At 40.1% G+C, this 14,212-nt stretch overlaps 1 protein-coding gene across 1 annotated transcript; it reads left to right on the top strand.

Moving 5' to 3' along the window:
* Window positions 1–3,343: 3,343 nt before the first annotated feature.
* On the top strand, window positions 3,344–7,512 carry IFNG (interferon gamma). The gene is made up of 4 exons (XM_015855753.1): window positions 3,344–3,579; window positions 5,447–5,515; window positions 5,869–6,048; window positions 6,660–7,512. Exons 1-4 carry the CDS (start codon window positions 3,457–3,459, stop codon window positions 6,780–6,782), a joined length of 495 nt encoding a protein of 164 aa, XP_015711239.1. The 5' UTR covers window positions 3,344–3,456; the 3' UTR covers window positions 6,783–7,512.
* The last annotated feature ends 6,700 nt before the right edge of the window (window positions 7,513–14,212 follow it).

The raw sequence follows: 14,212 nt of genomic DNA, 5'->3' as shown, positions 1-14,212 counted from the left end.
GACGAATGGAAGTACTGAAATAGGAATATAACTTTGAACAAGGCTGGTACCTGGAAGTCATACCTGAACTCAGAAGATAGCAGATAGCATGACAAAACTGTATGCTATGGATTTCTTCTTCTTTGCTATTGTTTCTCAATCTATTGTCTCAGTTTATGATATAATATTCATGGTGATGCTTAGTGGGCAAAGGACCAGACTGAAACTGGAAGATATTGTCTGTGTTCCTAGATGTGCATTTCCTAGATGGCGAATGATCACGAACCATGCCATTGCTCTCTGATTCCATTTTCTTACCTGCAAAATTAGATGTTTGTTTGATTGTGGTCTTCTCTGAAATGTGATCATAGAATCACAGAATCATAGAATCACCAACGTTGGAAAAGACCTAAAAGATCATCCAGTCCAGCCATTTATCTATTACCAATAGGTCCCACTAAACCACGTCCCTCAACACAACATTCAGTCACTCCTTGAAGACCCCCAGGGTCATTGACTCCACCACCTCCCTGGGCATTTCAGTGCCTCAACCACCCTTTCTGAGAAGTAATGCTTCCTAATGTCCAGCCTGAATCTCCCCTGCCATAGCTTGAAACAATTCCCTCTAGTCCTATCACTAATTACATGAGAGAAGAGGCTGATGCCCAGCTCACTACAGCCTCCCTTCAGGAAGTTATAGAGGGCAATGACGTCTCCCCTGAGCCTCCTCTTCTCCAGGCTGAACATTCCCAGCTCCTTCATCCTCTCCTCATATGGCCTGTGCTCCAAACCCCTCACCAGCTTTGTTGCCCTCCTCTGAACACATTCCAGGGCCTCAATGTCTTTCTTGCAGTGATGAGAATCCAGTAATGAAATCAGCTATATAAACTCCCAGAACTTCCAACCAGCATCTACAAAAGGTGCACTGGAAAAATCCTTTCTTTCTGGTATTTCATACTCCTATTATTCTTAGAAGCTCAACTTAGCATTTTGTTCAGTAATGGGAGATCAAAAGGAACTCTCCTGTGGATAAAAATGCACATTTGGTATGCTTAACACAGCAGTCTAACCTAATGCAGTGTAAGTATTTATCTGCGGAGGAAGGCAGCATCACTGACTTCAACTTTCATGTCCTGGAATTATACCTCTTGCCTGATTGGTTCATTACAGCAATTAATTGCATTCAGTTATGTTGTAATTTGTTTGAGTAAACGGTTCCAAACTGTTTACCCTCCTAGCAGCATTTCTTTACACATACATAATTCAACAGAAAGCCATTATTCAAATTAAGACATGTGGCAAAAAAAAATTAGACTTGATGACCCAGTCCCTCTTACAGCTGTATGTTTCTGACAGTTTAAAGAGCCCCATATGTAAGAGGAATCACTTTCCATATGCTGTTGACATTTGTTTTCCAATGTTTTGCCAGGGAATCTCCCCATTGGCTCATGGCCAGTTGATATACTTCAGCACGTGTCTCTTGTCGTGTAAAGTTTTCTTAATTTTCCCATACATACAAACCCATGTTGAGCTGTGCCACAACACGCATTTTGTCCTTGCTTGGTTTACAAAACAATCCAGATATTTTCACATCACCGATAGAATCAAAGAATCATAGAATCACAGAACTCTTAGAGCTGGAAGAGACCTTTTAAGATCATCTAGTCCAACTTTCCTACAATGAACAAAGACGTACATAGCTAGGTCAGGCTGCACAGGGCCTGATCCAGCTTGGCCTTGATAGTCTGGTATTGCTATTATGTTGCATGTGAGTTTGCTTTGTATTTCTGGCATGATGACTTTGATCTTTGTGCTGTGCTTTGAGGAGTCGTTAATAGCCATGCTTAGCATTATCACCTCATCTCTATTGCAACACTTCTTATAGTTCAGTCCAAGTTCAAGCCAATAAGGATATTGTCTAGCATCAATACTTCAAATGCACTTACAGACATAAAATCAGTGCAATACTGTTTCTTTTGTGAGATGCATGCCATCTTGGTATGCTACAGTTCCCAGGGAGTTCTGCATGTAGATTTTGGGCCTATCACCACTGATGGGATTTGCTTCTTCTGTTGGCAAAATGGCAATTCGCTGTTTTCAGTGGTCATTGCAGCCTAAACTTACCCTGTAGGATGGAGATCTTCTTTCAACCTGTGGATAAAACAACTATTAGCAGAATTACTGGCCATTTCTTGAGGTTGGAGGTAGTCGCGTAAGGGGACAACTTCTTGTAAGGAACATTTGAAGACCCATCCAGGACTGTGCTGGGGAGCTCAAATCAGTCTTGCTGGTCACCACTTTGATTCCCTTCTGTTTCTCATGGACTACAGATATCCTCTGCTGAGGACTGTGTGAACTGAGCCCACATTTTCCCCCTTCCTGATACTCTCTCTTTTGCTTTTTTCCTATGAGGTTCTTTTTCTTTTCCTCGTGAGTCTAGTACTCAACCTGCACTCATTTACTACAGCCTGAAATTACTCTGACTTAATTGTAAAGCTCTGCACAGTGAGCTTTTTTTTTTATCTAATGATATTCCTCATAGCAGAGTTCAGTGCCTACACAAGAACCCCATCTCCAACAACCATCAACAGATGTGTTATAGGGGTCTGTACACACTTGGGAATCATCCTGTTTCTCTGATTCCTCTGGGCTTTTTAGAACAACATATTTCCCATACATAGGTGAACTTAATACAGAGGTGAGAAATTTCAATCATTGTCAGACACAGATGAGTGCCTTGAATAGAAAATATCCTGCTTTTGCAGATAGTAGGAAATCATAGGGATATTTAATCTATCATTGCATCCATGCTGGAACATCTTTTTCTCTAAGTCTAGTTTGAAGTCGGGGGTAAATAATGAGAAGGAGCTAGAATAGACTTCAGACTATGGAAAGAATGAAAATAGTGTTTCATTAAAGGACAGCACTAAGGAGATTTAAAATTTAAAATGATTCTGATAGATGCCACAGAAGCCTCAGTGGTTACTTTAAAAGAATACCAGAAATGAGTTGACTGTTATATTGACCCTTTAACCACATGTGACGATTTTTCAGATAGCTTGTTAAGAGTGTGCCTGAGCCACAAGGGATACTTCTCAATCAGTATCATAATTTCCCTCTTTTTCCCCACCACGGGTAAAAGAAACTTCAGAAATTGCCACGTAAATTTTACCCTCTGATGAACCACTGAAAAATTTTCCAGGACCATGCTTGAAGAAAGACACTTTCGAGGGATTCCCTCAACCAGCCCGTAGCAAAATCTTATCTAACACTATCTTGGTTAAATATACACAGCCAGTGATGACGAAATAAAAAATTTCAAGACCAGGTATAAATACCACTGTCAGGCAGATGAAGTTCACTTGTCTACTTTCTTCTAATAGAACACATAACTATTAGAAGCTGAAGCTCACTGAGCTTATATCTGCCATCTCCCAGAAGTTATCAGAGCAGTTGAACTGAGCCATCACCAAGAAGATGACTTGCCAGACTTACAACTTGTTTGTTCTGTCTGTCATCATGATCTATTATGGACATACTGCAAGTAGTCTAAATCTTGTTCAACTTCAAGATGATATAGACAAACTGAAAGCTGACTTTGTAAGTATTGCCTTCTACTGCATTTCTCTTCTTCTGCTTCTTGTGCTGTAGATACAAATGCAGTAGCACTGTAGAGCACTGCTTGTCCTAGGTCTCAGTGTATATCAGTATACAGTATATGATGATTATAGAATTATGTTTTCTGTTATATCTTTTTTCTTTTGCTTTTTCTTTTTTCTTTTTTCTTCTTTCTTTTTTTCCTTTTTACGACAATATGGTCAGTTTCTTGGGTTTTGTCAGCTTTTGGTCTCCCACAAGTATGATTCAATTTTTCTTTCAGTTTTTCATACTGTGACTGTTAATGCAGCAGTTTGTATTTATTAAAGGGATATTAAACCTTTCACAAGATCTTCTCCAAGCCCTATTCTCTTTTGACATTCATGACATATTTTATTACAAGAAATCCTAATGCAGTTTGTTATGAATGAATCAAGACTCCATTCTATTCAGATGCAATTTACTGCCACTTTTACAACCTCCAGGCATCCTGATGTCTGTGACTATAGTCTGGTGTAGAAATGTTAAGTGATAGTACCTTTTTTTTTCAGACAGAATTTTGATAACTTAATGACTGTAATAGTAATTCACCTGTCTTCAAGTAGGAAGCATTGAAGAATTTCACAGCTGACTGCAGCTGGGATTACTCATAGAGATAAGAGATCTACAATAGCGGCACTTCATCTTACTCTTTCATCTTAATATGCCGTTGGTTTTGTTTCTATTTTCTTTAATCACATGAAAGTCAGAGCAAGAGTCTGCTCCTATTTCCAGCTCTGATTTTTCAGAATTTTGTGCATATGAAAGTTGAGATATAGTAGTCAAAGAATCACCTCAGAGACAGGGTGAAATACTTTATTATTCCAAGTTGCTATGAGGCCAGATGTAGCATCAGCCTTACATCCTAAATTCATCATTAGTGCAGCTAAGAGACATTCATACTAGAACATACATAACTTGGTCTGAGAGATCTTGAGTGGTGGTGAGCTCCTGGCAGAGAAATTAAAAGCTGCAGTCAGCAGCAGATGCTTGCCACTCTTCAGAGATGCAGAGTTGGCTTCAGCAAAGTGCTCAGCACCAGGAGCCTATCAGCTTGTGGGCTTACTGTCAGCCTGCAAGCTTTCCCATTACACTCACGGTATTTAAATTACCAAGCAGACGAAAAAGGAAATAGCAGCTGTTGTGTATAAAAAGAAAGACAAAACATAGAAAAGGAAATGATTAAGTTTGCCCTTCCTTGCTGGGAGAATTGTATTGTTTGTTTCCTAGAGCCTACCACAGTGTGTGGCTAACACCTGATGGTTAAACTCTGACCCTGCAAGCCTCTTGGTAGCCCACATATCCCCATACCATATGGTAGCCTCTTACATATCCCCATGTCTGACTGTGGGCTACTGGGCTATTCTCCAGTTTTACAAATGATAGTTTTATAGTATAGTTTTATTGCTAATTTTGTTCCACATGAGATTTTACCGAGACAAGGTGAATTTGAGCCTAGAGGTGCTACCGGATCTGACAATGCCAAGCCAGCTGCTTGGCTTAATAATTTAGTTCTCAGCTGTCAGTTACAAAGCTGACAGAACAGTCGGTAAAATATGGTGGTAAAAGGCTCTGTTCTCATGAGCTGTATCAGAAGATTTAATTGAGAAGAAGACTAATGGGGTTTTTGTTGCTATATAGTCATCCAATGTGATTTAGTGCTTAGATAATTCCTTTGCAAAGTAGCTCAGAAGCCAAAGCATTGCAATAATTACACATTAATGGTGCAAAAACCACGTCTGTGCTTTTTACTGTTAGTTTGAATGGAGAATACTATTTACCCTGTAATAAATAGTGTTTGTATAACAGATGCTTATGTTCTCTGTTGTAGAACTCAAGTCATTCAGATGTAGCTGATGGTGGACCTATTATTGTAGAGAAACTGAAGAATTGGACAGAGGTGAGTCAGAATCAGATGTGACAAAACATCTCGTGCTCTGAAGGGCACTTCTGGTAAAAAGCAGCTCTGAGGCCAATGTAACCAGCCCGAGCAGAGAGAACATGAGCAGAGGTGGCTTCAGTAGCTTGGATATGAGAAATCAGCCTCCTTTAAAATGCATCTCTTAAAGTTCAGTGTGCTTTGTGCTGCACCATGAATTTATCCTGAGGTACAGCCAAGCCCAGGAGATGACTTACAGCATCTTCTTTGTCATGCCATCACCAGTGGCAGAGAGGACCCTCGATTTTAGTTTCCTTCATTTTCCTCTCGATGGTCACTCACAGACCTTTCTTTTTGAATGTATTCTTCAACAGAGAAATGAAAAAAGGATCATACTGAGCCAGATTGTTTCAATGTACTTAGAAATGCTTGAAAACACTGACAAGTCAAAGCCGCACATTAAACACATATCTGAGGAGCTCTATACTCTGAAAAACAACCTTAATGATGGCACGAAGAAGGTGAAAGATATCATGGACCTGGCAAAGCTTCAGGTAAGGCTCTTTGTCTGCCTCCAAGGCACTCGTGACCTTGTGTTCTCCAGTTTAGAGTCCTGAAGCAGGGCAGCGTTGGTTTGGTAACATACCTGGTAACCCCTGGCTGGCTCCACTTGGGCTGGAAAGTATGATGTTTTCACTGGGGCTGCTGACCCTGGGCCTTGCCAGTGTCTGGCACAGAGGCACTGGCAGCTGCTCCTGGCGATTAGAAATCGGGTAGGGAAGTTGTGCCTGGCACATCTCTGTGGGTTCTGGGTCACCCAGCTTGTTGGATGAATGCTTGCGGTGTGAGCCACCAACTTCTGCTGATCCCTGTGCTCTGGGGGAGCTGGCAGCTGGTGTGTACCACAAGTGGCGTCACAAACCAGCAATGATCACAGACTGCCTCCATTGCACAGCATGTGCTTGGTGTGTTACACTGCAAAGTAACAGAGAAGGCAGAACACAAAAATCTGTGAAAAAGCGGTTCTTAGTTTCAGGAACCGGATGGTAGAATAACCGAAAGTTTCTCTTCTGTGTCATTAGCAGTTAAGCCTGAAGGGTGGAATCAGTAAATAAATACAGCTCTCAGTGTGACCTTTGTATTTTCTGTTTCTTGCCCAAAACAGATGAACGACTTGAGAATCCAGCGCAAAGCCGCGAATGAGCTGTTCAGCGTCTTACAGAAGCTGGTGGATCCTCCGAGTTCTAAAAGGAAAAGGAGCCAGTGTTTGAGGAGATGCAGTTGCTAATGGCATCTTATGACCTTTTGTGCTCACCTATTTTAAATTTGACAATGCACAATGTTTATTTTTTAATTTTTTTAAACTGAGCTTTTATATGTTTATTTATTAATATTTAAGTATTTTAAATAATTATTTATATTAAAATAAAAAACAACAACAACAATGAAAGTATTTATACCTCCTACTGCTATGCAAGAAAAGATTTTGTCTTAAAATCCTGTCTATCTGCTGTATGTTTGTTGACCTGAAAATACTGAACGAGGTGATGTTTACCAAGTTTCTGTGTGGAAATACTGAATTGACGTTGATACTGTACTCAGGAAAGCCCATTCACATCTGCTCAGCTCTAAGCATATCTAAATCCAAATCATGGAAATAGATGAGCTTTAAGGTGAGAAAATGCTGAAGCACTTTTCTGAACTGGGATCTGGGTGGTTTATTGTTGATAATTATTATTATTATGCACTGAGAGGCCAGGATACTTGGCAGCTCCAGGAAATGTGACAAGTTCTATTGCACTGACTTAACTTCAATGCACTTACTATGAACGTCTCTGTACATTTTTTGTATTGAATCATCTAAGTGTCTCTGACATCAGTTTATTTATTTGGAAGTAGCAGTATGGAAGATTTTATCTCAAGGACTGTATTTTTGTATTTGAGTATTATTTAACACTTTGGATTTCACAGCAAAAGTTCCTTAACATTTGGATATTAAATAAAGAAAAGAAGAAATTAATTAAGTGTGCTTGTGCATTTATTCACGAGAATCTCTATGAAAAAGTAGAATTCCAGTTTTTCTTGATGTTGTCACAAAAGACAACCCTACACAGGTCGATGAAGGTTTCAGTTTCTTCACTCCACCCAAGGTCTGGGAATGGATTTGGATAGTCCCAGAGTCTTGGGCTTGAGGAGGGGAGTTTGTGGGACTTTCCAATTTTCGGGTTCCAAGGGTGCTACCAAATAAACAATCTAGGGGCAGACTGGCTGAGTTGACTGGGAACAGGGCAGGCTTTCTTTGGGATTCCTGCCAACATGAGACTTCTAGTTCATACCAAGCCAAATCTGTAAGCTGAAGCAGTAACACATCACTGTGACCAAAGTTTAGTTGCAACAAACCTAATGGGTTTCTCTGTAATTGTTGCAGCCTTTTCTACTTCCTCGTGCCCAGGTGTCTCCCCTGGTGTAAGACACCCTCATTCATGCCCCCATTTTAGTCATAACAAAGTGACTCAGTAATCCTAGAGACTTGAATTGATTTTGAAGGAAACAGCTGTTCTTGTTTGTATTCATCACAGCCATGTGCTTGCGACACACAAGTGATGTAATGCTGTGGGATTTCTCCAGTTTGTGGACTATGCATGAGAAGCCTTTGTACACATTTAACATAAGCAGTGTATCTTTCTGTGTATGTGGTGTTACATGAGGTGTTTCTAAAAAGGGAACAAACAGCTGTCGTCCAGGGAAGCAAAGACAGCTGCAGCAGCTTCTGCATGAAGGGAGGAGAAGGAACAAGTCCAAGTTTCATTAGGCACTAACAGTGAGACAGTGAGTCTCCCTGCTCCTCCTGCATAAATTTATAGCCAGAACTGGTTAGGATCTCAAAGGGAAATTCCCTGTTTTGTCGGTCTACAAACTGAAATCTCTACCTCTTTCCACTCCTTTCCAAAGGGTTCCACCAAAAACAGTTAAGGGTAACTGCTATACATCCAACAGATGAATTTGCCCATCCACCCTGCCCCAAATGCCCATAGCCATACAACATGCCATTCCCTGCTCTGTGCCATCAGATGTATTCCTTCTGGTGCCCTATCAAAACTGGCTCAAATAGCTGGCAGTTTGGGGGACAGGATGTTGCTCAGGCACATCATGTTGAATCTTCCCTGAGCCTTCAGTACCCAGTGCGAGTCTGTAAGACTACTTCTGCAGGGTGCTTAAGATAATGTGCGGAACCAACCATTCCCAGTTTTGCTTCATTAATAATGTGCTAGAGGATAATGATAAATGTGCTAGAGGAGAACACCACAAAAATATGACTTCACAAGAGCATGTTTTTCCTCTCAGTTGTGTATCATACAAATGAAGGAATTCATATTTAACATGAAAGTCTGTCAGATCTTCTTTCATATCCAAAGGAGTCATGGATCTCCTGCATTGTTCCTCACAATATCCGAGTAAGGAAAACATTTCCAGCTAAGCTACATTTAAGTGCAAAATGGATTTTAATGGCTGCCCTAAATCTTTTCAAAGAGAAAACCAGTAGAAATGCTGGATATTTCTAGTGAAGGTCAGTACAATTTTATCCAGTGACACAGTCTGGGAGAGCTAACACATGTGTGTGCACAGGAGTGAAATGGTATCATCTGCTCTGTGGTGGTTATAATTAGAAAAGGAAAAGAAATGATTTTTAAAAGTGGATAAAATGGATCGTTTCAGAAAGGCTGTGTATTTGATGCACCGCTTCTGCAGTACGTTCATTCTGTCCCTGGTCTCTGCTCCTCCACATGGCTCTTCACACTCCTTACTCTGAGCCTGATATTCACTCTCCTCACCCCACCATGGGGCTGAGAGGGACAAAGAGAGCCTCTGTGCTCCCTCCAAGTGACTCCTGTGTTTAGACATCCACATTTCACTCCACCACCGAGTTGTCTCTGTTGCTGGCTGAGCAGACCTCAGCCTCAGCTGTCTCCCACATAGCAGCCATGCCATCATTTGGCTCTTTTCTATTTATTCTATTGATTGTTTTTGAGATACTTTCCCATATTCTCTTTGAGATAAAGAACCAGGGCCATACACCAGGCTGTAGTCATACTGTGCCATAATGATTTCTGTTTTCTGACAATTCCTTTCCAACGGTTGCTAGTTTTCTATCTGACATCTTTACTACTACTCAGACAAATCAATTTTTTTACAGAGCTGGCTGCTGAAATCCTAACGTCTTGTTCCTTAAACACACGAGCTTATTCAGCACCCATTACTGTGTGTGTAAAATGAAGATTGCTTTTTCTCATGTGTATAATTTTGTAATCATCAGCACTGACTTTAGTCTGCCAATTTACTGCCTTGTTACTCAGTATTCTAAAATCCTTTAACAGATCTCTGTAGCTGGACCTCCTCTTTGCTACTCTGAATACCTTAGTACATCAGCAATCTGTATTATTCCACTTTTCACTCCATTTCCCAAATTTCAGATGGCCAAATTAAAAAGGCCCAGGCCCAGGCAAGCCTTCTTGTGATTAAAATCACCTAATTGCAAAATCCTTACTCTAAGTCATATGCTTTACTTCTCATCTTTTAACCAGTTATGTGCTCATGTGGGGCCTTTGGTTTTACGTAACAAGTCAGGTTTGCTGGCAGCTGTACTATGAGAGTGGATTCAGGGAGATAATGTTTTGAGTCTGCCCTGACTCTAGCTTAACAGTGAGGTGTGACTTCCTTTCATAAATGTCATATTTATTAATTTCTTGTGCACCACATTTATCCACGAGCCCACTCTGTCTCGAAATTGCATGGTATGGATGTCACCTTTACTGGCTTGCAGACTGCTGGGATTCCCCTGAGACATTTTAGATAATCGATAGCCAATAGGACCCCTTTGTGTAGGTACAAACCTTGTGCCTACAGTTTGTAGTGCAGCCGTTTCACTCCAGAATCCCACAGGACTCCTGGGTCAGCGCTGCTCTACTCACCTCCTTTCTCCTGAGTGACTCTTCCAGGGGTGACCATGCCTTTATTCTGGCATGATCAGTGGGAGGTAGGGGAAATGAAATGTCCAGAAAAGGTCTGCAGGTTGAAAACAACCCAAACCTGGCTTGGGGTTTTCAGCCTAAAATAGGTACTCATACAAAAACTCTCACATCTCTGCAACCTTGTATGAGACAGAATAGTGATAACGGCAACTTCTGCAATGCATAGGATGTATGTAGGCTGCTGAAGTAGGTGAGGAACCATGTAATGGTTGAGCAACAGCAGCAACTACAACATCTGTGTGCCTCTTGTTTTAAAGCAGCATAGAGAAATACAACTCCCAGTCTTCCAGCTTCCACTTTTCTTCTTTTCTTTCGGAGGTGCTCTCTCACAGTGAGCATATTCTTCCTGGGAGGGCATAGTGAAGGTTTGTGCTAGATATTTCACTGCAGGTGCAAGCCGGGCAATTCCTTGATCCATGGCAAAAAATGGCTGCATCTGTACCAAGGCCATACCATACCTGAGGGAGCTCAAAATAAAAAAGGATTTCAGTTGAAGAGCAGGACAAGGGGAAATGGTTTTAAGTTGAAAGGGGGAAGATTTAGGTTGGATATCAGGGGGAAGTTCTTTACTGGGAGAGTGGTGAGGTCCTGGAACAGGCTGCCCAGGGAGGTTGTGGATGCTTAGTTAGATTTCTTGTCTCAAAGCCTGCATGCAGGTGTGGGCTATTAATGTTCTTATAGGAGCAGGTTAAGACTTGTCATTTTATTTTCATCTTTAGATGGAGCATTAAATAGAAATACTCTGCAAAAGGTGCTTTTCCAGCAAGTTAAAATCTACTTTCAGTGTTTTATAAAACAACCTCCTTATTTGTCTACATTTAGATGACTACACTATCTCAAGAAATCTTGAGTCTAAGTCGAGTGGTGTAATTAACATAATAAATACAAACAGGAGTTGAAAATTTGGCTACAGGGCTAAACAAATGCTAGAGAACTCAGTCTGAACCAATTTGTTGCCATGTCCATGTGCAGTTCTTCATTGTGTCTAGAGAAAATCCAACCCGACATTGTTCACTTGACTTGTAGTTCCTCATGCAGGTGGTGTTTGAGATTCCTGTTATAGGTTTGTAGATTTCAAAGTTCACAAAAATCAATGGAAATACTTTTTTTTTTCTCATTTATTTAAAAGTTATATAAATTGTGTTCTAGACATTTTGTATAAGGTTCTTATTTTTTTTTTCCAGTAGTGGGCCCAAATTATTGAATAAATAAATAAAGGAACTAGTATGGAAGAGGTTGTGACTTCAATAAAGATATTACTCATTCATGATTTTATACCAAAAAGACCACCAGTGTTTTCTTCATTTGTTGCTTACATTCCCAAGCTCTTGTTAGTCTTTCATAATGCAAATTGAAAAGAACTTAATGCAAACATTCCCTTTTTATTATATAATCTCAAAACGCCCTAAACATAAACACCTCAGAAACAGGAAGAATGTGGGCTGCTTTACTATTTGCCGTGGGCTGCATTTAATTTGGATGATCGAGGTTTTCAGTTTGATTCCTCAGTCAGGTTTCTCTTATGGACACACCAGATACCCAGGGAATTTGACCTGATGCTGGAAAAGTTTGTTTACTCACTGTAAAGCAAAGTTGTTCTGGTTTTGATTACAGATGAATGTATTAAACTCCTTTCCCTCATTCAAAACAGTGGATGCACATTTGGAATAAAATGGTTGTGAGATTCTGGAAGAGCTCTCTTTTACTGATATGCAAAAGAATTCTCAAAAATACATGAAGGACCAGAAAATAATTAAAAATGTGGACAGTAGTTTACAGAGATTTGTTGAAAACACATAGAATCCATCTGCTTTATGTTGTTCGTATAAATGTTGCCTTAGTTGGTAGGTTAGCAGGGAATTATTTTATGACAAATGGTCTATGAATTAATAGATTTCTGTTGTTTCTTATTTGAAGCAAACAGTGCTGAAGGTGTGTGTATACTGTCCATTTAATGAAGTTCCTGGTATCTACCCAGCTGCTTTTATTTCCCTTTTATTTTTTCTTTCCATAAACATTGCAAAAAATTATTTGCTTCTTGAATACGGCAGAAAAATACCCTAGTATACTTATGAGATGATATTTTTCACAAGTGGCTAATGACATGGATATAAATGGAAATAATTACTCATTTTAAAACCTCTAACTGATCTTCTTATCAAGCTAGCTCTTTGTTTTCAGAGAGTTCCTATGAATTCTAGAATGATGTATAGACCAAAATGCTACATGAACAGTTAAGAGAATTTGTGTCTCTGTCTCTAAAACAAGTTATACACAGAAAGGATATGTAGAAGCTAATTCAGCAAAGTATTTCCATCCAGTGATGAAGGCTGCATCCAAGTAAGTATTTACCAAGCCATTAAATAGCTTTAAAATCCTTGGAAGCCCAAATTTACTGTCATTTTCACTTTCTATAGAAGTAACATCTATCAAAAGCCCTGTCTCAAACCAGAGGTGCTCTTGGAGAGTGTGGAAGGGTCTGTTTGACCTCTTAGTGCTGAGGAGTAGCTCTACACTCCCTCTACCATTGCCCAATAGATCTAGGTGCTCTTGCTATCCACATAGCAATCTCTTCACATACACTAGAATTTGTTAGACAGTGTTTGACATCAATTCATGTATTTTCAATTTTGCTAGGCCACTTTCTGCTCTGAAGTGGCCTTTCTTATGAACATTCCAAAACCATGTGAGTAAATGGCTGACATTACAGAAAAGGCATATTTCTGACTTTTCTGTCAGCCTGACCTACCCTTTCCAGGCCAAGGGGCTTGTGTGCATTTCTCTGCAGGGCATTTCTGAAAGTGGCAGGGATCTTAGGAAGCTCCGAGTCAGGATCTTCATCTGAATCAGTGCTCATCTCTGGACAGTATGAAATATGCAGCGCATTCACCCTTCCCTCTTACTACATGGACAACTCTGCTCCTGCTGCTGTCTTTGCCCTCCTCTGGTCTCATGCTCTGGATGAACAAGCTACAGCTGAGCTACAGCTGAACTTATTGGTTCAAATAGGAAAACAAGCAAGGTTTTGATCTACCCTATCCACATCTCCTGGAGTGGATTAATAGGGCCCAAACCCACCCCTTCTTATATAATAATAGAATAATTAAAGTTGGAAAAAAAACCACTAAGATCATCAAGTACAACCATCAACCCCTCATCACCGCACTCACTAAACATTGTCTTCAGAGCCACGTTTGCATGTTTCTTGTTCTGCTTTCCCTGAGATGTGACTCCACTGACATTGGCTGGGCATACAGGAAATTTCTATCAGCAGATGACTACTGCACAGCTGTTTGCATGTGTATATTAATACATGTATTTTAGTTTTCAGAAAAGTCTCTGCCAAGTCTTTCTCAACACTCCATTTCCATGCTTAAAGAAGAATGTGCACGATTCAGCCACACAATTTGGTAGTTTTTAATAATACTTGATATTATGACCACTCCCATTTCACCCTATTCTTTACTATTTTATTGCATTCACCTCTCCTCTGGATTTATGCAACACAGCATAACAGCTTTTAGTTGGGACAAAGGTGTTGAGTTCCTAACAAATAATATTGGCAATTTCAATGAATCAATACGGTTATGCTGTTGTCCTTCCATCTTTCCTAGTATCCATTAATTGAAGAGACTCTTACTCACCCACATAAGAAATAATGAGTCTAAAAATTAAGTGTGGGAGTTCT

The sequence above is a fragment of the Coturnix japonica genome, chromosome 1 (assembly GCF_001577835.2).
Source record: "Coturnix japonica isolate 7356 chromosome 1, Coturnix japonica 2.1, whole genome shotgun sequence".
NCBI lineage: Eukaryota > Metazoa > Chordata > Aves > Galliformes > Phasianidae > Coturnix > Coturnix japonica.
Note: the sequence above shows the minus strand (reverse complement) of the source record. Positions and strands in the feature narration are given on the sequence as shown.

Coding starts and splice junctions, on each gene's coding strand:
- IFNG (XM_015855753.1), top strand. CDS start 3,457: ATGACTTGCCAGACTTACAACTTGTTTGTTCTGTCTGTCATCATGATC. Junction 5,516..5,868: donor AACTGAAGAATTGGACAGAG/GTGAGTCAGAAT, acceptor ATTCTTCAACAG/AGAAATGAAAAAAGGATCAT. Junction 6,049..6,659: donor TGGACCTGGCAAAGCTTCAG/GTAAGGCTCTTT, acceptor TGCCCAAAACAG/ATGAACGACTTGAGAATCCA.